Genomic DNA, 26,041 nt, shown 5'->3' with positions numbered 1-26,041 from the left:
GACGTGTGGTGGTTTCACAAGGAACACACGGGGCAGGGCAGCCGGTGAAATAAGGGACACGGTCTGCTAGAGCTGGACGAGCTGGCAGGGGTGCCCTCCTGGAGAGAAGAGCAGCCCCTCTCCCCATGCTCAGCCTGGCTAATCCAGCCCCATCCCTTGGCCGACCCAGGGCTCCAGCCGCAGCTGTTTTAACTGCAGAGTCCAGGCTTCTGGGGCAGAAAGCACCCCAACGCCTGATAAGGCCAAACAATCCCGGCTTTGTTTTGGAAGGATTTGTCCCTGAGTTTCCAGTTGGCTTTTATCTGTGTCTCAGCGTCTCTGACCTCTTCAGCCTCACAGGCGCTAAACTGTCTTGGGGAGGAGAGAATGGGGACGGGGCGGGGGGGGGGGGGGGGGGGGGGGGGTGGGGAGCCGGGCTAGTCCCCCACTTGGCCCGGTGTCGCGTGGGAGGGCGCGCAGGGCGCGCAGGGCGCGGGACGGGCGGTGGCTTTGGGGCTCGGGGACCGTGTGGGGATCTCCCGCAGCAGCCGGGCCGCCTGTCTTCCCTCTGCAGCCGGCGAGGTCACGATGGGCTCATTAAGTCGGCAGGTAGGCAGTGCCCCGGCGGCGGCGGCAGCAGGCGGTCCTGGAATGTGCGAGGGGCGTGATGACAGCAGCTGCCGCCGGGTCTTTGCGCAACACCTTCGCTATATATACCCCAGCGGCTGAACTCTACCTGGTTCCTTCTTGGGTCCATTACCTGCGCTGGGAGCGCTGGTGAGTACCGCCGCCGGGGCGAGGGCTCTTCCTTCTCCCCTCTCGCTCTCCAAAGAAGCTTCATTTACTTTTAATTCACTTAATTCTTTTAGACATCCCTCGATGTTGACCTCAAGGAGCTTGGCTGGCTTTGGACTGCGGAAGACAAAAAAATAAACCTTCTCTAAACTTTCAGATTATATTTTTTTCGATGCTGCTGCCGTGGCTGTTATTACAATTCCCATGACTACACTGTTTACCCCTGGCCATGTTATTAATGAGCCACTGTTGGGGGTTCTGAGACTGTGGATGTTCTGGCATTCGTAGGTCAGGGAGGAAAAATGGGGGAATAAGAGGTGCCACATAGGGACTGGGACGACTGGGCTCTCTTTTTTGGTCACGAACTAGCTGTGTGACCTAAAGCAGGTTGCTGTGAGCCCCTGGGCCTCAGTTTACCCCTCTGTGTAAGAGGGGGAAAGGAACCCTCCCACAGGCTTTCCTGCGCTGAAAATTCTAGGTGTGCGTGGCTGTCCGGTAACGCAGTGCCCACGAGTGTGACTTCCACGTGCTGCCATTCTTGTTTGCCGAGTTATTTACCTAAAGTGACTGCAGGGTACAGTCTAGTTTGCTGGTGGGGGTCTGCACAGGGCTGGTCTTTCAGCTTGCCTGGGGGGGAACAGAGTCAGAGGGTACCAGGTGAGCAGTCAGGGAGGGGGGGAAATGGCTTGCAAAGAAATGTGCTCAGGTGGGGGCGGGGTGGGAGCACCCCGCATCTCCAGGCCAGAGAGGGGGTGGCACATGGAATGGGCTTACATTCAGTCCTCAGATCCCCAGAGGCAGTTGCCTGCGGTGGGTAGCTGGCACGGAGCTGGAGAGAGTTAGAAGCACTCATTTTCCATAAGGAGATGGCAGCTGTCTGAACCGTGTCGATTTCCTGGAGGCAGCTTGTGGATTTCTGCACTTAGAATCCCCTCTCCCTCCCTGTTTCTATTCACAAGTGATATCTGTGTTCGCCCTGCTTGCAACAGTCCTGTTTGTCTTGCTTCCCCCTCTTCCGAGCCGGAGTTTTTTAAGTTGTTCTGGGCCCGGTGTTCTTGAAAAAGTTGTGCCTCATAGGAACAACGATTGTTTCTGGTTGGTAGGAGTGTTTGAATCTCTCTGCTTCTGCCAGCCAACCAGCTGATAAGGATCTCTGTTTTTGTAACTTTGGGGACTGGTGGTAAGAAGATCGTGCTTGTACAAGGTTTGGATGTTTAACAAATTGCCCCCTCCAAAGTCCACCCCCAAATCACTCAACCGTCTCATTGAAACAAGTCCCCCTTGGTGGGAGGACGGACGTCTGGATTAGAGCTGTTAGGCACAAGGCTGACATATAAATAGCCTGAATTCAGTTTAATGAAGAAAACAGCTTCTTGGGATCAGTGATTTGGAATAAACTTTTAATACCATTTTTAGCCACCTTCCTCCCTCCCTCCTTCTCCCCACCCTCCCCCGCCCACCCAACCACCACCCTAGGGACAGAATGGCAACATCAGCAGGAAGTAGTCAGGATATCCCACTGAACTAAAAAATACACAAGAGTGTAAAAAGAGGGCTGCAAACAGACTGCAATATGTCCAAAGTGTTTTTGTGAATTGGCTCTTTTAACCACCCAACACAATGCAAAGTAATTGATATAGATATAAGTTAACTGCAGGATTTAATTTTAAAATATCATAAGTGTAAATTATGAGGGCGTGGTCTGGTAATATGGCCCTAGTTTAAAGAGAGAGTAAAATGTCTTTTTAAAAGACTGTCAGTACATATAGTCAAAAGTCTAAACTGAAGCCACTCATCAATGCAAAACCCAGGCCGTCTGCTTTTGTGTCCTGCCCCGCGCGCCCCCTTCCTGCCATTGCCATGTCCTTGGGGGGATTAGTTTGCCTTGTGGTGGTTGAAGGAAGATGGAAAATTAAGTAGCCCTCTTGGGGTTAATTCCCCTCTTGGGAATTTTTGAAGTCTTGGGCTTCAAAGTAGGAAAAGATTTCTTACGTGTCTTGAACTTCGACATCAGACTACCTGAGTTCAAATCGTTTCTGAAGGTGCAGTGTCTTTATAACTTGAGGCCATGAATTTCTTTGTGCCTTGGTTTCCTCCGCGGTAGGATTAGTACTGAGGCATGAATACTGAAAAGTAAATTCACAGAAATAAAGTGCTTGTGAGGTTAAACGGGTTAATTTGTGTCCGGGGCTCGCTCAGTACCTGATTCGAAATGCTCAAGAGCCATTTGGGTGGTGCCTGTGTGCCAAACACTGTCGTGCGTGCTGGGGCCGCACAGGTCATCCTCCCTGGGCCCAGGAGGCCAGAACGTGTGCCTGTCCCCCGCCTCCTCTGCCCCCGTCGTCAGATGGCTGCTGCTGTTCTGAGTAAGGGGGCCCCGGCACAGGTCCTGGTTGGAGAAGCTCAAACAATGCAGAGCGTAAGGGTTGGGCGACCGCCAGGTGCCCTACATTTTCCTGTTCCCGGGTCTGAGAAGAGCTGAGAAGTCTCCTCTCGTTGGCCTATAAGAGTTCCTGCTGGCATGGGATACACATATGGATGCAGGAAGTCGAGCCAAAAGGGTTATTGACATAGCCGGGTCAGTTGTAGGGATGAGTGGAGGGGAGCAAGGAAGCGAATGTGTGATCATAGCCACGAACCTCATACCTAGGCATTAAAAAAAAAAAAAAATCTTTGTGGGTATTAGTACCAAACGGTCAAAATGGATGACTTTATCCTTTCTTCTCTGCTTTTTTTCTGGCAGGTGGCAAGAGTGTGCCGGAGTGCGCCCTTGGGAAGGTGGGGAGAGGGAACAGTAGGTCAGAGGATGCTCTGGGGAGAATGCCTGTGGAGGGGCTCAAAGGCCCCGAAGGCCTCTGCTGATCCCCAAAGCCCCTTTCCAGAGAAGCGAGTTCCAGACAGGCCAGTGTGTGCCTGCCACTGGGAAAGTGGCGTCAGATTCGGGTTGGGGCCTCCGTCCGGCTCATTCAGTGTCTGCCTCTCCTGCTTAGCTGAGACTCCTAAAAAGGCCTGACATATGCCAAATCCAAATCTCTGGCATGCCAGAGCCTTTGTGGGAACCGGGTAGCCTGTTATCACGGTGTTCTTGGCTGGCTCTTCTAGCTGCTTGAGTGAGTCTGCAGACCCCTGCAGAGGGACAAGCCCCGCCAGCTCTCCCAGAAGCCGCTGGAGTTCCCACTGAGCCTGGACCGGGTGGGGCCCCTTGGCCCCTTGGTTTCCATGCTGCTTTGATGGGGCCCAGAGGATTCCTCCTCCCTCTGTCTATGGAAGGGCCCCCAGCTTTGGAACTAGCATTTCTGGGTTCAAATCGTGACTCCGTCTACAGGTAGCTGTGGGACTTTGTTAATTTCTCTGGGTCTCAGTTTCTTTGGAAACCGGAAAGAACTTCTGTAAACTGGAAAGAACTTTGTTGCTGTAAAATTTAATGAGGTCATGGATCCTGTACGGCACTCCCCTCGAGACACACACACACACACACACACACGCACACACGTTAGTGCCTTTCTCTCCTGTGCTTTGGGTTCCTTTAGCGCACAAATATTTACAGAGAATCCCCGGCTGTGCTGAGCACTGAGATAAGGAGCTGGTGGTCTAGGGCACAGTGGAGTTTGGGCTGTGCATTGTTTGCGATGCAATTCATTCCACAAAATTCTGTGTGCTTACTCTGCCGGGCGCTCTGCGCGGGGCCTCACCTTTGCTCATCAATCAGTCAGTCCTACCACAGATGAGTGAGGGAGATGGTATTATCCCCACTTTTGAGATATTGAAACTGAGGTTCGGGGGCACGCGCTGCGTGGTTCTCTCTCGGCGCTGTGTGCCAGGGGCTATGATGTCAGCAGCCTTGGAAGATCCAGGGGCCTCGAGGAGCCCCTGAGCATCTGCCCGGGGCCGATCATGGGGGGGTTTGCTCCAAGTCATCCCTTTACTCCAGATCCGTGGGGTCCACCTGCACAAGAGCTGGGGCTCTGCTGCCTGGGAAGGCCAGGCGAGCGGGGCCTGTGTACCCACGCTGCTGAGGACAGTGACTGTGTCCCAGGTGCCCTGCATTTCCCCACTTCCCAGGTCCTGAGAGGAGCAGCCGGAGCTGTGGGGGTGGAGAGGGCCAGGAGGGGAGTGGCCGGCAGTTGCAGAGTGCTCCGGGCTTGACCAGATGGCTCTCCTGGCTGCCTGCCCCGGGGCTCGCTCAGTACCTGAGCCTGCTTTTCTTACCTGCCAGGGGTCTAGCGCAGTGACCTTCCCCCAACGATGGTGGAGCACATTCATGTACCAGAAAATGAAGTATTGCATGAGGGGAAGTAATTGCTTCATCAGGGAAGTGTTTGTAAAGAGGGCATGGGCTTGGCCACATGGCTGGACTTGGAATAGGGAAGAAAGGACTTCCAAGAAGGAGGAGTGGAGACATTCCATAGAAATTTTCTTTTGCTTTCGGTGGTACTGACAGTGCAATGAGGGCCTGCAGGTGAGTGAAGCCAGCACTGGCCTCACAGAGAGTAAGTATTCAAGACAGTTTAGCGCATTGGGCCCCCCGCCACGATATGCTATTCCTTTCCGCTCGGGTCAGTGCAAACGAGCGTCCTCCTGTTCTATTGCCGGCAGTGTCCTAAGCCACCTGCACATCGGCCCACGGAAGCGTCTGTTTCTGTACTTGCTACATACTTTGTGTTCACTCCAGGCAATTATCCCGATCAGCCAGAGAAATCCAGTCACCGAAAACATAATTTGAATAGGCAAACAATCACCCTTCTTACACCTTACTGCTGATGAGAGCCCAAGTGGGGCTGTTGTGACATTGAGGGCGCAGTTTCTTGGTACACTGGCCCCATCTAACAGATCTTGTCCAACCCAACCTGCTTATCACGAGGAGGGGCAGCCGCTCATTAGTAAGATTTGGGCTTGATTTGTTTCCTAGGCGTGGGTCCAGTTCATTCCTTCGGCAAACCCCGTATGTTGACTCTTCCCTTCACAAATACGAAGGGCCTACTAGGTATAGTCTACTGAGCGTTGGGAGGAAACGCATAATATACGGGTCTTGCCCTCTAAAACTTAAATTCCAGTTGTCCGTGACTAGCCCAGAGCAGCCCACTGCGAGCTCAAAATTCATGTAAGTCTTGCACTCTGTGCTACACGTCCCTGCTTGTTTTAGTGTGATAGCTGAAAACCGCACAGGGTTTACGATGTGTCAAATGCTATTCTGAGAACTTTTAAAACATAACGTGCTTCATCATAAGAATTCTTCGTCCGGGATATTATCTCAGTTTCACATGTAGGGGAAACAGAGGAGCAAAGGAATTAGCCCAAAGTCACACAGCAGATGGCTTGGCTGAGACTTGAACCCAAGCAGGGGGGGATCGAAGGTCTGGTCTCTTAACCTGTAGACCGGTGGTCCTCAGCCCCCGAGGGATATCTGTCAACATCTGGAGACGTTTTTGGTTGTCAAAACTAAGGGGGAGGGGGTGCTCCTGGCACATAGTGAGTAGAGACCAGGGATCTTGCTAAATATCCTACAATGCGCGGGACAACTCACCCAACAAAGCATTATCTGGCCCCAAATGTCAACAGTGCCAAGGCTGAGAAACAATGTGCTCCGTGTAAATATCACCTCTCCAGCGTAAATCATCTACCAGTCGCTCTATTTAACGTCCCCTCTCCCCAGTTAGGTGAGTGAAATCAGTGCTCCAGGAAAATAAGTTTATGTCCTGACCAAGGATGTTGTAAATAAGGGTCCCAACCTCACTGATGGGTTGAGCTGTGCTTAAAAACCGTCTCTGTCCCTCCCCTGCTGGGTGAGTTTGCACACGTTGCTTCGTCTCTTGGCACTCCAGGTTTTTCTGTCTGCCAGTGGAGATGAGCATGACCCCTTTCCTGCATAAAGATTGAATCAGATAACATGTGTCAGGGCCCAGCACAGCACCTGGCACCTCGCTGGTGCTCATTAAATGGTACTTGTTATTAGAGTCAATTACACCGTATGTGGTGGAGTGCCGGGTGCATATGTGCTGTATGTCGGGTGCGTGGGCAAGGGCGGATCAGAGAGGCCTGCGGAACTGTGGCAGGGGAGGAGAGAGGACCCAGGAGGGGCCCACAGATGAGAAGTGGGTCTTCTGGGGGGGGGGGGTGCTACCTAGGCAAGAGCAGAGGTGCTGGGTTGGGGGGCTGTGGGAGATGACCTTGCGGTTCTTGGCGGATGGTAGCAGGAATGACAAACAGCAAACTTCCACGGAGGGGAGGGTCCGGGGTGATGGGGAAGTAAGTTGGACTTCAGTCGGGGTGAGGTCGAAGCGTGCACCGCCGTTAAGCGGACTGTGGCAGTGACGACGGAAGGTTGATGTTCCAAGGCAGGGGGAGTGCTTTTGTGCCAACACCTGGGCGGCAGGTGCTTCCAAGACCCAGTTCATGGAGCCCTCGCTTCCTCCCAGGACACTGCATACGGAGGTGAGGCGCTGGCTTCTGCCACTCGGGTCTTAAGGCATCTTCTCCATTTGCCTGGCAATGGGCCTTTAATCAGATACGTTGCACTTCTGATGCTATTATTACATGACTCATCCCTTCTAGGAGTGTTCCAGTCATGTTGTAGTTGAGGCAAACACAGATTCTGGAGTCAGAGACTCTCAAGTCGCACTGTGGCCTTGGGCCAAGTGGCTTTACCCCTCTGAAATGCTTTGGTTTTCTCATCTGTAAAGTGGGAAGAACACTAACCCCTCAGGGTTGCTCAGAGGAGGAACACGAACCAATGGACAGGTTACCGTTCCAAGCACTTTGCAGAAATTAACTCATCGAAGCTGTCTAACAACCCAATGGGCTATATAGACTGTTATAAACTCGATTCTACATACGGGAAACTGAGGCACAAAGCAGTCGCGTGATTTGCTCAGGTCTCAGTGTATCTGGGCAGAGCTGGAGTTTGGTTCTGAGCCTCTGTGCTATGTAAGGTACCCAGCCTCGTGCCTGACTGAAATTAAGAGTTCCAAGATTGTTCGTTTCTTTCCCCCAACACACTGTGGCTACGGATCCCTGCATTGGAAGAGTCACCAGGTAGACATTTGAGCTTACTCCCCCAAACCCATAGGCCTGGCCTTGTCTTTTCTTTTTAACCTCCGTGCTGTTTCCAAGCCGAGCCCGTTCACCTGCATGGTGGCCTTGAGTTGAACTTGGGGCTGTCCCAGGCCAGCCTCGGGCTCCTCCCCAACCGCTCAGCTCTGCCCCACCTCCCCTGCCCGGGCCCCAACCTTGTAGCTGCCTCCCAGCACACCCTGGGAAGGGCCCCCCCCCCCAAATCCAACACACCTTGAGCAGCAGGCTTTGCCCCACCTTTGACTGTCAGCTATAAGAAGGCTTTTCATTGAGCCCAAGGGAGGAGTCCAGCCTGTGACAGGCATAGCAACTCCAGGAGGCCGGACCCTAGAAGCAGCCCCGCTCCCAGAAGCCAACGGAGTGGCTTACAGAGAACACAGAGCCCTAGAGCAGCTGCTAGAAAAGGCTGACCTGGGCTCAAGGCTCTACCACTTGGGGCCTTGGGCAAGTTACTTAGCCTCCTTATGCCTCAGTGTTTTCATCTGTATAATGGGAGAATAACAACAACCCCCCCCCCCCCCCCCCGCAAGGTTTGAGCACAGCCTGGCTTACTAAATACAGGCTCTCGCTGGCCAGGCAGGCCCTGGCATCCTGCTCAGAAAGCACGTGAGGCCTGTTGTGTGCCAGGCCCTGTGCTGGATACTTGTTAAGTTGAAATGAAAGGCATGGCTTGTACTTTCATGGAAGCCAATGACTGCAAGATGTCCCCTGTGATCATGTGTTCTGCAGTTGCCTGGGCAAAGTCAAGAAATTCCTTAGGCTAAACAAACCGACAAAAAGCCCTTCGTGTTGGGGACACAGAATCAGCTTAAGTCCTAGCTTTACAGGTACGCCTAACAGTCACAACACTGGGTATCCCTGAACCATCTTACGTTGTGGGTCTGGGGTGGGGCTACAGCTCTTAAAAGAATTTTGGAAATTTCATAGAGTAGAAAAATAAGTCACCCACAATCCCATCACCCACTGTGAATCCCATGGGACATTTCCAGGTCCTGTGAGAACGTGCTGTGAGTAGGGCAAAAAATAGTGCCTTTTATTCACAATTTATCTAAGGCATTGCTTCTGATTCTTTTTTTAAGGTTTATTTATTTTGAGAGAGACAGAGAGAGAGTGAGTTGGGGAGGGACAGAGACGGAATCCCAAGCAGGCTCTGTGCTGTCAGTGTGGAGCTGACGCAGGGCTTGAACTCACGAACCGTGAGATCATGACCTGCGTGGAGATCAAGAGTCAGCCACTTAACCGACCGAGCCACCCCGGTGCCCCTTTTCTAATTCTTTATAAGCTTTTTTAATGGCGTGCTATTGCATTGCATGGATGTACCATGGCTAGTACAACAATTTTCCTATTTTTCCTATTCAACTCTTTAAGCGGCAGCGTGGCAACATCTTCTTTGGTTTGCATCCCATTCATTCCATCAACCACCACTTATTGGGCATTGTCAGTGTGCCAGGCATAGCTGTAGACCCTAAGGATGCCATGTTGAACCAGGCAAAGCCTCTTTTTTGGGTAGAGCTTGCATTTCGGTAGGCAGGAAGTAGATCCATTTAAGAAAATTAGGAAAGGGGGAAAGAAGAAAAATAGGAAAGGAGTTAGATTGACACAGATTCTGGGAAAACCTCTTCAAAGAAGTGATCAGAACAGGGAGGTACTTTGGATTTTCTGAGAGAAAACATTCCTAGATACTGGATTCCTAGAAGTGAAATGACTGGGTCAGAGATGTATTGAAAACATAAAGGACTTTAGACCTGTTGCCGATGGTTTTCTACCAGTACTCATCTCACTGCAGTCTCTCCAGCACAGCATATTATACTTACAAGTATTTTTTTCTGCTGATTTGATAGTTGAAATTTATCTCACTGTTCTAATTTGCATATCTTGGGTTGTTAATGAGGCCCAATTCTTTGCAGTATTTTAGCCACTTGTATTTTCCTCTTCTGTGAATTGTTTGTACGGCACTAACGTGTGTCAGAGGACAAGCACCACAAGGAGGGGACTTCCAAGTGTGTCAAGAGCCACACTTTCTCTCTGTGTAACCAAGAAAGGCTTTGTTGAAACAATGGCTTATGAGGAAGTGTCTACCAAAGGTTAGAAAGCATGTGGTTCTGACAAAGGGTCATTAAGCCAGGCGGCATGGCATAGGAATAATAGCTACCATTTAGCGGATGGCTGCTTGGTTCCAGGAACTTTCTAGGGGTCACTGTCAATCTCATAACCCTGCACACATAACCTGGACTTGTCCACATTTTATAGATGGGGAAACATTGATGCCTTTATGCTCAGAGGTATAAAAGGACTTGCCTAAGCACACAGCCGCTGATAAGTGGCACTACTGGGATTCGAACTAGCTTCATTGTGTCCTGCTGCCCACAGAAGACTGGGTGGTAGGTAAAGCAGGCAGAACGTGTGTTAGCATTTACATATACGTTAAGTCCGCTGTGTGAGGTTTGGTGCGGATGTGCAGTCTAGAATAAAAGCAGGAGGGAACCATTGGAGGACCGAGAGGACGTGGCGTGCCATGAGTTGATCAAGAGGGGTGGCTTTGCACCCCCTTTCTGACTAAAGGAGAGAGTCAAGACAGAGGCTGAGCCAGAAGGAAGTTGGAGACATCAAAGGAAGTTCAGTGGACAGACTTGAGGCTAGAATGGAAAGAAACACTGTAAGAAGTGTTTTGATTTAGTGACAGCCTAGGTGAGCGGTTGAGGGAGACCCAGAGGAGAAATATGGCACGGAAGAGCCCCCCGCTTGGAAGGTAGATTCTCTCCCGAATCTCTGCAACCTAGTTCTTCCCGTCATAGCACCTGAGTGGGCCTCCCTTCAGTGGCTGCTTCGTTAAGCTCTGTTTTCCGTCTGCAGATCATGGCTCCCTGGCCTGAGCTGGAAAATGCCCAGCCCGACCCCAATAAATACATGGAAGGGGACACCAGCCAGCAGTCCACCACACCCGGGAAAGGCAAGGACACTAGCCAAAGTAAGTGCCGATCATCCCGCCCCAGACTGGCCTCCTGTGGCTCGGGTCTGACCCTCATTCCTCATGGCCTCTGTTGCTTGTTTGAGTAGATGACAGCGGGACCCCAGTCACCAAGATCGAGCTTCTGCCGTCCTATTCCACCGTGGCACTGATAGAGGAACCCACAGCAGTAGAAGACCCCTGGGACCTGCCCGAGCTCCGGGACACGGGGATCAAGTGGTCAGGTGAAAGCAAGCAGGAGGGACTTCCCATGCGTGAGGGATCGGGTTCACTGCCTCCACAGGATCATCTCCTTTGTGTTACCCTCTTCCGTTCCATCGCTCTGAGGTCTTTCTTTCTTTTTATTAATTTTTAAATGTTTATTTTTGAGAAGGGGAGAGAGAGAGCGAGCGAGCACGAGTGGGAGAGGGGTAGAGAGAGAGGGAGACACAGAATCCCAAGCAGGCTCCAGGCTCTGAGCTGTCAGCACAGAGCCTGAAGCGGGGCTCGAACTCATAAACCCCAAGATCATGGTCTGAGCCGAAGTCGGAGGCTCAACCGCCTGAGCCACCCAGCACCCCTCTGATGCCTCTCATAAAAAGGTCCTGGCTAGGGATACCGCCTGCAGTCTTGGAGGCTTGGAGTCAAAGCGTAATGAGATAATTGGGGGATCTTTTGTTCTCTCATGCACTCAACAAATGTGCCAGCATGGGGGTAGTACCCAGGCCGGGCGCCATGCTGCTCCTTATAACCCACTGTGCGCTGACTGGTCCCAGGAACTGTGCTGTGGGTACAGCATTGAACAGACGAGACCCCTGCTCTGAGAGCCCCTGGATGGAGGGCTCTCTTCACCTAAATGTGGGCATCGAGGAAAGCTTCCAGAAGACAGAATATACAACCAGGATGGCTGGCGTGCAAACAAATGCTGCATTTCTTTTCCGGGTGCAGGGTGTAAGGTCTGTCTGCAGATCAGACAGCTGGGAGGGAGGAGGTGAGAACCACTATAAAATCGAGCAGAGAAAATAGCATCCAAGGACATAACATTCCAGGATGTATGAGCGCCCAAGCCCTCCCCAAATGAAGGCTGTGATTGCTACCTTGTGGCCACATTTTAGAAAATAGTCTGTGCTGTTTTGAAGGTGCTTAGGAGAGCCATTATCTCTGACCCCGCACTTAGCAGGTGTCAAGTGCCCTTAACTGCCTCCCTCAGCGACACTGCTTCAGCTGAGCATGGAGTCTGGTTTGCCTGTCAGTGCCCCAGACCACACCAAACCCCTCCTCCCTGAAGCCAGTCCTTTAGAGACGCTTCACCACAGATTTCAACTAAATGGACTAGAGTGGTAATTGCTTTGAAAACTCTAGTCACGGATGCATCCCATCTCTAAGCCTTGCCATACATAAGAGCTTATAGCCACCTGGTGATGGGGGGGCGGGGGGGAGGGTTGGTGGGGGAGGGGAGATGAGCGCTCTGAGCTCATTGCCAAACTTCTCAGAGTTTCGGGCACTAAAAGCCTGTGTCCTTTCTCCCTTACCCCAGAGAGAGACACCAAAGGGAAGATTCTCTGTGTCTTCCAAGGAATTGGGAAATTTATTTTGCTTCTGGCATTTCTCTACTTCTTCGTGTGCTCGCTGGATGTCCTCAGCAGTGCCTTCCAGCTGGTTGGAGGTATGGATGAAAGGGACAGAGATCTGGGGTGGGGTATTTTCATGCAGTTTGGTTCAGATGGTCACAAGTCAGCAAGCCCTCTCCAGCTGCAGCCTCCTGGCGTGTTTTAGGACAGAAGGCCACCGCACACCTTCTCGTTAAGTCATGCCCCCGTTTTACAGAAGAGAAAACTGAGGTCTTTAAAGGAGCTATGACTGGCTGAGATGGCTTAGGCCGGCAGCCCAGGCTGGGGCCATTTCTAAGTGGTCAGCTTCCTGTGTTTGTCCACCGACCCTAGGCAGGAAGCTGTTTGATATAAGGACTTATCTAAGGGATCCCTGCTGTCTTTGGGCCTCCCGACCTGCAGAGATTATTAGATAGGAATGCTCTCAAGCTAAAGCAACTATAGAAAATCAGGGCTGGGCCTTTGTTGGAGAAGGACAAGGTTCCCAGAGCTGGTGGATCCTTATCCTTAGCAGTTGCCTACACGTCTTACAGGACTGAGAGTAGCTAAGCAGTGTGAGGTGGTCCCAGAAGTTAAATCACCACGTACTTGGCCACCTGTGTTCCCCTGATGGGTGACAACAGTGATAGCCAGCACTTTGAATGCCTCCTGAAGTCCTAAACGTTTCTTCCCCAAACCCTTTCCATTTATGGAGAGCACTCAAAGTTGAAAGAGGTCAGCACTTAGTTTCACAGCCTTGAGTTGGCATGGTGGGATCCAAACTCAGATCCCAGAGGCACAGAAGACCATGGATTTCTATTCCCCTGGGTGCCTTCTTGGGAACTCATCGTTGTGACCTGGGAGAATTGGGAGAGGGGGCACTTGTGAGGGTGTATGAAGGGCAGACTGACTTCCTGGAAGCCACCCCCAGGAATCCCAGCGTAAGCAAGGGATTTTGCTCTCCAAGTGTCTCAGATGAATTGCTTCCACCCTCTTGGGCCTTGGTCATCTTCAGTGAATGGATTGGGGAATGGATTGATCATCTCAGGCGTCTGAGGCTAGGCTGGAGCTAGAGAATGGGGGTTGGGTAGGATTGATAGAGAAGAATGAGAATATCCATTCGTGGGGGGGAAATTTTCTGAGTCGGGAATATATCCCCAGAGACAGGAATTAGCGCATCTGGAGACTCACCAACACCTATTGGGCCAAGTGCGGAATTGAGGCCAGGTTGGCGGTCAGAGAAGGCTGGGGGAGGGCTTGCTGATGAAGGAATAGTGGAAGTATGGAGGCTGTAGGGTGAAGGGACAAGAGGAACAAGGGGTGCGGCATGAGTGGGGAGCGAGGTCACAGAAGTGGAGACATGGCCCCAGGGCAGCACTGGGAAGAAGCACGTGGCAGATGCACTGGGGAGATCCCAGGGGTACCAGCTGGGCTGGAGGCTGGCCTCCCTGACCCACAGCCAGCTGGTCGTGGCTGGAGATGTGATGTCTGTGTATTCAGTTGCCCACCTAACTTTCCATCTGGTGGCTGTGGGCTTGTTTTTCAGGAAAGGTGGCCGGGCAGTTTTTCAGCAACAACTCTATTATGTCCAACCCCGTGGCTGGGCTGGTGATCGGAGTGCTGGTGACTGTCCTTGTGCAGAGTTCCAGCACCTCCTCGTCCATCATCGTCAGCATGGTGGCCTCCTCGTGTGAGTCCAGGCACCCGTGGGCCCAGACATTCCAGGCATTTCCCCGCCCGGCTGAGGAACCCAGGATTTACTCTGAATGTGTCCAGGCTTGTCACCATTGTCTTCCTATCTTGTGCAGCTGTGATGTGCTCTGCTTTATCCCAGGCAGTCTCCTGTTTCCATTGCCATGGCTGAGTCTGAAAATCGTCCCCGATGCTTGAAGACCCAGCTCTGAATTCTCTAGAACTGTGTTGCCCAGTCCATCAGGCACTAGCCACATGTGGCTATTTAATTTTATTTAACCTTAATTTATTTTCACTTAACATATAAAAATTAGTTGCTTGGTTGCACTGACTGTATTTCAGGGGATCAATAGTCACACGTGGCCTGTGGCTGCCATATTGGACCATGTATCTACATGGTCCTTTCAAGAACGTTTCCGTCACTGCTCAGTGCTAAGAATAAATTATAAATAAATCCACACATTGGCTTGGGGACAACCAAGCTTGGGAAGCTGGCATTCCAGACATGAACCTGCTGATATTTGCTCTGGCTGAATCAGGACAGATACTCTGAGGGCGACCAAATTGAACAGATTAATTTTTAGTACAAACCAGCATGTTAGCAAAGTTAACTAGAACTTTCTTGGGCTAAATTAGAAAAAGATATTCTTTAAAATTACTTTCACATGTTAGAACACTGTGGCAGCGTACTAATTTTGTTAGAGAAATTATACTGCTGGGAATTTGCCATAATAAATACACAAGTCCTTACACATTGTTTCCTGTTCTCCCGTAAGCTGGCCTTGCATCTGTAATATGGAGGACAGAGAAATTTAGAAAGGCACTTTGAAACTGGAATCCACAGAAGGGCTTCTTCATGGAGCGTGTGGATTCCCTGAAATTATGTGCCGGGACTTTTTGCTTGGTACATGTGCATATTTCTGTGGTGGGCTATCCTAGCTTGAATCAGATTCATAACCTGGTGCAGACCCCAAAATGGGTTAGGAAATGCTGCTTTGTTACTTACCAGCTTGAATGAGGTCTGCCTGCCTTGGGCCACATCGGGAACATGGCCAGGCTGCCTTCCTAAACTTGCTAACTCTCACCAACTTTCTCTTTTCCACCCCCCCAGTGCTGACTGTGCGTGCCGCCATCCCCATCATCATGGGGGCCAACATTGGGACCTCAGTCACCAACACCATTGTGGCGCTCATGCAGGCAGGAGACCGGAGTGAGTTCAGAAGGTAGGAGGCCCAGAATCAGCCTTTGCTGCCATGAGGCTCATCGGTTTCGGCCAGGTTGTCATAACTGCCTTAAACTAGCCAATGAGAACCTTCTGGTCATTCCTAGAGTAGTTTGAAGTAGCCATTGTGGAGTACAGCTGGGGGTTGGAATCACATACTTACCGGTTGATTTAACTCAGCCCCCTGGTATGCAAAGCCAGGATAATTGTGTCGTCTATCACCACTGTTGTCCAAAGGAGTAAACCCAGCCAAACAGGTAAATGCTTAGCAAGGTACCTGGCACATAACCAGAGCTCCCTAAATGCAAGCCCCAGCTAGAAGCTTACTTGCTGTGTGGCGTAGTTAAAACAAGGCCAGTTAGGATAGGATTTACCATCCCGCTTAGTCAGAAATAATTATAACCTCCTAAAGCTTCCTCTTTGGGTGAGCTCAACCCCAGTTACCTTTCCTTTGTTCTTCACTTGCCGGTAAAAGGCAAACTGTAGCTTTTGTGGATGCATAAGATCTGAAAACGGGACAGGTTAAAACAGGCAAAGGTTAATGTGAAAATTAACCACGTTCTCTGGCCTGTCTTCTAACTGATGGGCTTTTCCCAGAAGTTCATAAAATAGAGAAGGCAGTTTGTCTGCATGATGTAATCACCATGTGGGTCAGGCAGACAGCATTAAACAGGCTGGCTGGGGAGTCAGCAAATGTCATCCCTCTTCTCTGGGTGAACTGGCAGGTGGCAGAGGGCCTCAGAGCTGCTCATTTCCACTCAGACACGGCTAACCTTCCTTGGTCCCTGATGAAATGTCCTGAGGTTTGCAATAATAATACACATGATCCAGGGGGAAGGTTGTTAATTTGATCTTCTCAAGAAGCTGAGTAGACTTTCTTTGCCTCGTTTTATTAATATAGAAGCACAAAGAGGTTAAGTAACTTCACCGAGGGGCATAGCTCGGACTCAATCTAGGTTTCTTCCAGATTCTGGGTTCTTTTCACTGCTACCTATGAAATATAAACATGATCTATGAAAGTGCCTGCACATAGCAGTGTATAGCTCACCCCTTGTTCAGATGATTTAAATAGATTGCTTTCAGTCACATCTTTGGAGATGTGTATCATTCTTTCCTGGTGATTTGGAATCCCTCCTTAGATTTCTAGGAAAATAATGACTATATCCAACCCCTATAAGGCTCCTAAAACATTTTGCCAAACTACTAAGAAATATTTACATCACTTTACATCGGAAGTATATGAAGATGTCTTAAATTACTCTCTTTAGGAAGAATAAGTTACTTTGAAAAACATTGGCTAATATGATAGGTGAAAATTTGTACTTGCAAGTAAATAAATTATAAATAAGTTTCCTTAACTGTAGTGAAGTGAAGTTAAGCATTTTCTCCACAAGTATATTAGCTTCTATCCATGTCCCTTTGGGTTTTAGGTGTTTTTTGACATGCAGATGTTTTTTTTAAATTATTTTTAATTTTTTTAGGATCACCTGGGAACTTTTTTAAAGTTTATTTATTTTGAGAGAGAGAGAGAGTGCAAGCGCTCCAGCAAGGGAGGGTCAGAGAGAGAGAGAGAGGGAGAGAGAGAATCCCAAGCAGGTTCCACACTGTCAGCTCAGAGCCCGACTCAGGGCTTGAACTCACAAGCCATGAGCTGAAACTAAGAGTCTGACGCTTAACCGACTGAGCCACCCAAGAACTCCATGCAGGTGTGTTTTGAAGAAAAATTTTTTTCATTGAGCAAAAATGAGATCTCAAGTGTCATAGTGTGGAGATAGGATGGAATTCAGGAGAACCTGCAAACCTTATCAGATATAAACTGTGGTATATATTGGCCTTGTTTTCTGTGCAGGTTGTTCAGATGTTTTATCAGAGTCCCGAGATCTTAACACAAAAAGTTAAGAATTCAGTTCTGGGGTTTGATTACCATCAGACTCCTGGCCTCCACCTTTCCAAAGGAAGGTTGTCTTCAATGTGCATGATTCAAAAGTAGCCTTGATTCAACTCTTCCAAACAGTGGTCCTTGAGCTAATTATTGTAGCCATAACCTGTCTACCTCCCTTTTGCTCAGCAGAAAGAACTGAGTGCTGTCTGGCTTGGTGGGAAAGGCTCTGCTGGGCAGTGGGAGACAAGGGTCCTGGACCCAACACCCATGCAGTGGTCTTCAGTCAATTCCCCTCTGCTTGGTGGCCCCCAATTTCCTCATCTATCAAATGGGGATATTAATCCCACCCACTTGGGCATTGCTGTGAGCATGTAAATGAGATTGTACACGTGTGGGCATAGATAGGTGACTCCTTTGCAGCCAATGCAATCAATGACCAGCCTAGACTGGTGCCCACTTGCTTGTTGACCAATCTTACTGTTGGCTTGGGGTGGGATTACCTTCTTATAGGGCTTTTGCGGGGGCTACTGTCCATGACTTCTTCAACTGGCTCTCTGTGTTGGTGCTCTTGCCCCTGGAGGCAGCTACCCATTACCTGGAGATCCTGACCAACTTGGTGGTAGAGACCTTTAACTTCAAGAATGGAGAAGATGCCCCGGCACTTCTGAAAGTTATCACAGATCCCTTCACGAAACTCATTATCCAGGTAACCCATCTTCCTTCAGAGAGGGAAAGGAAGGAACTAACTCCTTCCCCTTTCCCCCACACCCACCCAACTGGGCAGAGATGGTGAAGGATGATGGTCGACAAACACTATTCTTTGGTTGCCTTTGAAAAAGGCCAAGGGAGGCAAGACTTCAGGAACACCTGATAGAGCAATTGGCTTTTTTTTTTGTTTCCTTGACTTCAACATGTGTCCTCTTTATTGGGGTGGGAGCAAGGGAATGGCAGGTGCTTCTCAAGACTCAAGGACTTCATTGGATGCTTGGAGCCATTGTATTCCCCCCACTGACCTCAGCATCCTTGGGCTCACTAATAAAATATTATCCTGCCTCTAGCCAAAGAGGAAGGTTACTGTCTTTCCTTCCATCTCAGGCCTCTGCTCACTAGGGTCTGTCCATATTATTGAAATAAATGAAAAAAGGTTTTGGGGTTCTTACCTTAGGTAGAATGGGTCAACTTGGACCTTGTCCTTTATTACCTTTATCTTCTGGTTTTTACTGTCACTCAATGACTATCTACTGCATGCTTCCAAGTTACCAGCCCATTGTTTATACAATCATTTGTTAATTTGTCAAGCACCTGCTAAGTAACATCCAGGTGCTGTGCTCCATCCTGGGAGTACAGATGGAGTGAGTCCTGACTCACTCCTGCAGGAGCTCCCAGTTGGGTTCAAGTTCTCGAAGCCCCCTTAACAGCACCCCCTACGGTCCATCCGTCATCAGTGCTGAGGACGTGCTGACTCTCTCCTGTCTGTTGCTTTCCTCAGCTGGATAAGAAAGTTATCAACCAAATTGCAATGAATGATGAAGCAGCCAAAAACAAGAGTCTGATCAAGATTTGGTGTGAAACTTTTACCAACGTGGTAAGTTTCTAAGAATGTTGCTGGGTTGGCAGACTCCAGCATCCGTGCCTTAAGCAAAACCTTTAATTCAATGTGGGCAAATGAAAGGTACGGAGAAGGAAAAATTGGCCCGTGAGCCAATTAAGAAATTAAGAAAGCAAGTCTCTGAACGCCAGATGGACAGACAATGCAGTAGGACAGACTGACCCCATTTTGCTTCATTCTGCACCATGGATACATTATTCCTGGCTCGTTATTTTCATGCCTCTTGGCTCACCTCTGGCTGCCTGTGTTCCCATTTATGGAGAGACCCGTGGAAACAGTGCGTTACCCTTACAGACACATACATTCATGCGTGTCTCCCTCCTACTTGCCACATTGCCTGCCAGTGCCACCAAAAGTGAGTATTATGGACTATGCATCCCATTTCCCAATGTTTGTCATCTAGACTCAGATGAATGTCACTGTCCCCTCGCCTGAGAACTGCACCTCCCCTTCCCTTTGTTGGTCGGACGGTTCCTACACCTGGACCATCAAGAACGTGACCTACAAGGAGAACATTGCCAAGTGTGAGTGGAACTCGAAAGAACATCAGCCCACCAGGTTGGGCTGTCTGGGGGTTGCAATTGGCATTCATTATCTGTGTGAGGCTCAGTAAGTGAGGGAAAGAAGGGCACTAGGATTCACAGAGCACTGGTATCATACCCAGTAATGAGTATGAACTTTCGCAGCAGAGGAACAGGTGCTATGCCCAAGGTCCCCCGGTAAGGGGAGGAAGGAGGACTTGAAGCCCAGCTTCTCTGGCAGTTCCATACTGCATCAGAACTCGTCAACAGATTCCAGAGTGCTCCCTCCATATGCTTTGGTATCCCTTGAGCTCCAGGGAGATGCCAGCCATATTTGCAGGAGATGCGGGTCCCACACAGAACAGAACAAATGCATTCACCCTGAAGCCACGAGTCCCTGCTATACGGCAGGCCCCATTCAAGGGCCTGGAGCTATGCACTAAACAATGCAGTGAGCCTACATGATGCTCCCTGTCTTTAAGAAGCTAGACTGTTGCCCCAGGAATCTCTTCCAGCCCAGAATCCTTAACTCTGCTAACTATTCTTTATATAGCCATGTGTGTATTTCTGCTTCTCTTCATCCTCTGCATACCACCCACATTAATTCTGAGCAGTAAATAGTCAAGTGTGGTTTACCTCACAGAATCAATGAGTTTGCCACTTCCCATGTTCTAGGTGCTTTTCATCCATCAACAAAACCATATAATCATGGGACCACACAGGGACTTCTAAAAAAACAAGGAGGTTTATAATTAGCAATAGTTCCTACTCTGACTTACCCATCCTATGCCACTTAGCTCCTCAAACTCTTCGTTGTAAGTATCCTCAATATCGTGAGTAAAACACAGCCTGGGATTTAGAGGTAGAAGGCAGCCCCTGACTAGCTCTGTGACTGTAATGATTTCACATCATCATGTTCTAGCTTCGTGAGGTCCCACTGGCCAAAACATAGCCTCAGGCTTACACTTAGCTGCAAGGGAAGCTGGGAAGTGTGGTCTTTATTCCGGGTTGCTATACGTCGAGCTAACAACCAAGATTCTGTTACTGTGATACAGAAAGATGTTGGGGAATGAATAACAGTCTGTGGCCTTGGGGGGGGGGTGGCACCCATTTCCCTCCTAACAAGGGCTTTCCATTGTCTCTTCAGGCCAACACATCTTTGTGAATTCCAGCCTCCCAGATGTTGCTGTTGGCATAATCCTGCTGTTAGCCTCCCTACTGGTCCTCTGTGGCTGCCTGATCATGATCGTCAAGCTCCTGGGCTCCGTGCTCCGGGGACAGGTAGCCGTTGTCATCAAGAAGACCCTCAACACTGGTAGGCACACTGCCCCTCATTCTGGGCTTTCTAGGGTGTGGCATCACTGTGGCCATCCTGGCGGGGGCGGGGGCGGGGGGGCGCTCCTTTAGATTTTTATTTAGCAACGGCCTCTTGTTAAATAAACTCCTGCATGGAGTTTCTCTCTTGGGTCTGACAAGCTGAAGAAGTTAAGATGCCTTTTGCCCTTGAAATCTCCGTGTGTCTTGGGTGGAGGCTGGGGAGTGGGCACAAGCTTCTATCACATAGTTGCAAGGTCCTGAGGAAGAGCCGGCTCGAATGCAGCGATCTGCGAGATAGGCCTTCCTTCCTGGCAGGTTTCCTATGCCCAGGACTCTCGGGTCTTGTCAGGATCCCATAGGAAAAGGGTAACAGATGCCCTCCCTGCTCCCTACTTCTCTCCACTCTTGGGAAGAAAATGTGGGTCTGGATAATACATCAGCATCTTGAGGCAACCCGTTCTCTTGCTGATGGCATCCTGGCCCCCGGGAGGGTGCAAAGCTGAGGACGTTGCCTCCCCATGAAACCTCAGGGAAATGGGGCCGAGAATGGTCTGCCTCCCAGGGTTGTCACAAGGTTGTCATGCGGCTGAGCTGGGTGACTCTGGGTGCCTGCTGGATGTGCAGGTCTTGATCCTGTGCCGAGGGACCGGTGTGTAGGACTTCTGAGCCGCGGCACTGCCTCCAGGCAATGGTGTGGTGTGGGGTGAGGAGGCTTCCGTACAGCCTGACCCTCTAGCTCAGACCATCCCCCCCCCCCACCCACCCACCCCAGGTCCTGTGGAGGTGCCAGCTGGGCCTCCAGCCCCTGCCTTCTTTAGCAGGCCTGTGACAGATCTCTTTTCCTTCTGTCTTCTAGATTTTCCCTTTCCTTTTGCCTGGCTGACTGGCTACCTGGCCATCCTTGTGGGGGCAGGTATGACCTTCATCGTGCAGAGCAGCTCTGTGTTCACATCTGCTATGACCCCACTGATTGGTGAGTTTCTCCCTGGCTTTTCCCCCATTACCGTCTCCCATCATCCCCGGAGGCTGATACTATAGTTTTTGTATTTTCCTGCCAGGTATTGGTGTGATCACCATTGAGAGGGCATATCCACTCACGCTCGGCTCCAACATCGGCACCACCACCACCGCCATTCTGGCCGCCTTAGCCAGCCCAGGCAATACTCTCAGGAGCTCACTGCAGGTTAGGAAATGTTCTGTGGGGCAGGGGCTCTGGTGAGATGCAGCCCCATTCGTGGTCTTGCAAGCAGACGGTTTGTGAACAAGAGCCAAGTTTTTCTCTGTGTTCAAAACTGTGATGTGAGGAGAAGCCACAGGAAGACAGATCTGAGACGTGTCTCTCTGTTCCTGAGAGAGGCAGTGAGAGACCCCCATCACTGGTGCTTGTTAAACAGAGGCGTGGTAACCACTTTGATGGAGATGGAAAGAGTATTCAAGGAGCATAGAGACACCACTTCCCATCTCCTCGCCCCCCTCTTGGGGGACTCTGCCTGGATATTAGGAGGTGACCTCTGTTCTGGACCTGGAATCGAGAAGAATCAGGAGGACCTGCCTTGCCCAGATCGACTAAGTGATCTTGGGCAAGAAGACCTTTGGCATTTGAATTCTTGTCCCGCCTTTACACGCTAAATGACCTTAGACAGGTGACCTGAACTTTGAACATCTATTCCCTCATCTGAAAACTGTGAACCAGATCTCACTAGGATTACTCTAAGGATCTGATGAGGCTCTGTCTAAAGCCAGGCTGTCCAACAGAAATCTGAGTGTAGAATATCAATGTGAGCCGCCCACGTAATTTGAAATTTTTAGGAGCCGCATTTTTTTTTTCAGTATATGAAATTTATTGTCAAATTGGTTTCCATACAACACCCAGTGCTGATCCCAAAAGGTGCCCTCCTCAATAGAGCCGCATTTTTAAAAAGTAAAACGGGGACATCAATTTTAATAATATATTTAACTCCTTATCATTTCACATGTAATTTGATTTAAAAATTGGTGATGTTTTATATTTTTTGATTAAGATTTTGAAATCAACTCTGTATTTTACACTTACAGCACATCTCAACGTGGCCGAGCCACATCTCAAGTGCTCATTTGCCACACGTGGCTGGTGGCTAATGTATTGGACAGGCAGGTCCAAAGCCCCTAGCGTGATGCCTGGGCACACAGGAAAGTGGCCAAGTGTGTGTGGCCTCTGGAGCCAGGCTACTTGGGTTTGAATCCCACCTCTACCATCTCCTACCCGTGTGACTTTGGGAAGAGTCAAAGCTCTTCCTCAATTGCCTCCTCCATCAAATAGAGATAATGATGATTTACCATGTCATAGGCTATTTTTTTGAGGATTGTGGTAATCCACATCAAGTGCTTAGAACGGTTGCCTCCTACATTTAGGAGGCACTAAAATCAGCTGCTGGTGCTATTATTTTTATTAGCTGTAATCATCTCTCTCCCCTCCATAGAATGGGGCCATTGAGCCAAGGAAGCCAGCTCTCCAGCAAGCCTCTCCTTTGGCCGCACCAGCTCTTAACTGCTCAGCTGGAAACAGCAGGGTCAAGACCTTGGGTAGCGGCAGGCATATTAATGAAGTTCATTATTAGATTTGGCCTTCAGGAGTTTAGGTCCTGAAAACTGATTCATTTGGTCACCTCCCTTGCGCTCCCCCGACACACACACACACACACACACACACACACACACGGTCCTCAGGTAATGCTGGCCCCTTTCTGAATAGCCCTGTGAGGACAGGGAAGACCCCTGACTCAGGACGGCTGCTAGATGACCCTTCCCTCCCCCCCCCGCCCCCCTCCACCGCGCACAACACCCATGCACCTGTCCAACCTCTTGTGTTTCAGATCGCCCTGTGCCACTTTTTCTTCAACATCTCGGGCATCCTGCTGTGGTACCCAATCCCATTCACCCGCCTGCCCATCCGCCTGGCCAAGGGGCTGGGCAACATCTCCGCCGAGTACCGCTGGTTTGCCATCTTCTACCTGATCTTCTTCTTCTTCCTGACCCCGCTGGCCGTGTTCGGCCTCTCGCTGGCGGGCTGGCCGGTGCTGGTGGGCGTGGGGGCGCCCATCATCCTCGTGATCCTCCTGGTGGTGGTCCTCAGGTTCCTGCAGTCCCGCTACCCGCGCATCCTGCCCAGAAAGCTCCAGAGCTGGGACTTCCTGCCGCTGTGGATGCACTCGCTGAAGCCCTGGGATGAACTGATCTTCCTGCTCACTGGCTGTTGCCAGACGCGCTGCTGCTTCTGCTGCCGGGTCTGCTGCCGCGCCTGCTGCCTGCTGTGCGGCTGCCCGGCCTGCTGCCGCTGCAGCGGGTGCTGCCGGATCCTGGAGGAGGAGCAGGATACGCCCATCAAGGCCCCCAAGGCCTTTGATAACATGGCCATGAGCACAGAGGCCCAGGACGGGGTCCCCAGGTCTCAGGTGGATGGCCCGGATACAGACACAGAGGTCACCTCCAGCAGCACAGCCTTGTAGGGGCTTCCCGGAGGTGGGAAGGGGGGCCACCTCCCCCCTGGCTCCGCGGGCCCTTCTCTGCCTGGCCGCACAGTGGCTTCATCTCAGCCCGCCTCCCTCCCCCCTCCCCACCGCACCCGCCTCCCCCCAAACTGGGCTCCCGCTCGCCGGAACTGGCAGAGCAACCCCAAAAGACGATGAAAGACAATGGCTGGAGACGGTCACACTCGCCCACCCCCTGCAACAGCAGGGTGGGTCCACACGACCTACTTTCAGACTCAAACCATCTTCTTCCAAAGGAAGAGCCTCGAGGGAAGGGATTGACGGAAGGTTCTCAAAGATGCCTATGTTAAGTGTATGTTATTGCGGTAAAGCTCAGACAGCTCTCTCTTTTACCAAAGACTTGCTTCAACCAAGATCAGCGGCCCCCGGGGGTCCTCGGCCCAGACCGGACCCATGTGGAGGGGGAAATAGTGTCATTGTTTGGAGACTTGAAGACCACAGGGGTGGGTCTTTCCCCTTCGCGGAGCTCCCCAAACTCCTTGTTAGAGGGACCTCACCTGGGCAGTTCTGGCCGATCTGAGCTTCCCTGCTGTGTCCTGTCCGAGTTTTCAGGGCGGGAGCCGCATCTGAGCTACCGAGAGAGAGGTTCGGGGTGCACTTTGGCCCACCTGTTGGCTCCACCTTTCTGAGAAGAGAGTGTTCTGTTCCTGAGCCGAGCAGTTGGAGGATGAGCCAGGGAATGGCGAGACCTGGAGGGGCTGGGGTGGGGAGACGGTTTGGCTGCTAAAAGGACCTAGGGCTCTTCTTGATTTGGCTACTTTGGAAGCCAAATTGACAGTTGCGGCCAAAGCCTAGCGCCGCTCTCTTGGTCCGATAAAATCATCCCTGATGCGTCTTCTGGAGGAGGATAAGGCGGTCCCTCTGCGTCGCTGAGTCCATTCATCCGTCCAAGCCAGAAACGCTTTCCAAAACTTCTCTCACGTTCCCATAGATAGGTGAGCTTTGACTTTTCTGCCCTCTCTCCCTGCCTGCGGAGATCCCCACTTTTCTCAGAGGGCAGAAACCAGTGTGTGGCTGGACTTCCCACAGAACAGTGGTCATCAAGTAGAAGTAGAGGTCCGTGCGTGGCTGTGGGTCCAAGGGGTGTCCTCTCTCTTGCCACAGATACCTTCTCTGTGCCTTCCAGAGCGGCCTCTTGTGTTTATACCGCCTCCTTCCGCTGCTTCTCACCCTGGACAATCCCAGGCCACCCCGGAGAGGGAGAGAGCTTCAATGGAGTCTGGGGAAGGGGATTCAGTGCAGCCACACTCCAAGACCCGGTTCACCCCCGTCTTGGCTTATCCTTCTCTTAGCAGGTTGGGATACCAGACTGAGCCCTCCCCTGACCCTTACCCATGTAGATACTTGTTCCGAGACAGAACCATTTATACTCTATATTTATAGTCGCACAGGTGCACAGCATTTTTCATAAGTTATATAGGTAGTAGTGTGATTTGTGTTTTATAGTGCTCTCATTGGGAAATGAGGCCGGGTTCTACTATGAAATATAAAGAAAGAGCACCTTTGTATATTTTGTACCGCTGTCTTTTCAACGTGTTTCTGTAGCTGCGCACATGCCACACCCCCTGTAAATATGTAAGTTAAACCTGGGCAGGGCTGTGGCCCTCTTTGCACACCGATTTTTTTTTTTAATTGGATCCTTGTACCAGCCTTGATTTGTATTTTTTTTTTTTTACTGGTTGTGGGAAGAGAGCAATAAAGGAGACAATCAAACCCCAAAGGAGTGCGCTGTTTTCAATTACAGAGAAACAGAGGCTTCCTGGATCTAGTTCCTGAAAATGTGGGGTCTCTTTCCTCAGTTAACATCACTACCCACCTCCCCATCACCAGGTAATTTGTAGGGTCCCTTGTTCAGGAAGCAGAGGGAAAGTGCCATTATAAGGTACTAAA

The 26,041-nt window shown here is 50.6% G+C and overlaps 1 protein-coding gene across 1 annotated transcript; it reads left to right on the top strand.

Annotated features, from left to right (window-relative positions):
- The first annotated feature begins 682 nt into the window (after nucleotides 1–682).
- Nucleotides 683–25,871, top strand: SLC34A2 (solute carrier family 34 member 2). The gene is made up of 13 exons (XM_030314096.1): nucleotides 683–756; nucleotides 10,699–10,813; nucleotides 10,903–11,037; nucleotides 12,330–12,458; nucleotides 13,928–14,071; nucleotides 15,185–15,296; nucleotides 17,688–17,883; nucleotides 18,667–18,762; nucleotides 19,190–19,310; nucleotides 20,455–20,622; nucleotides 21,481–21,597; nucleotides 21,683–21,807; nucleotides 23,477–25,871. The coding sequence occupies exons 2-13, from the start codon at nucleotides 10,702–10,704 to the stop codon at nucleotides 24,107–24,109; spliced, it is 2,088 nt and encodes a 695-aa protein (XP_030169956.1). The 5' UTR covers nucleotides 683–756; nucleotides 10,699–10,701; the 3' UTR covers nucleotides 24,110–25,871.
- Nucleotides 25,872–26,041: the final 170 nt, after the last annotated feature.

The sequence above is a fragment of the Lynx canadensis genome, chromosome B1 (assembly GCF_007474595.2).
Source record: "Lynx canadensis isolate LIC74 chromosome B1, mLynCan4.pri.v2, whole genome shotgun sequence".
NCBI classification, from domain to species: Eukaryota; Metazoa; Chordata; class Mammalia; order Carnivora; family Felidae; genus Lynx; species Lynx canadensis.
The sequence above is the reverse complement of the archived record's forward strand: the minus strand, read 5'-3'. Positions and strand labels throughout refer to the sequence as shown.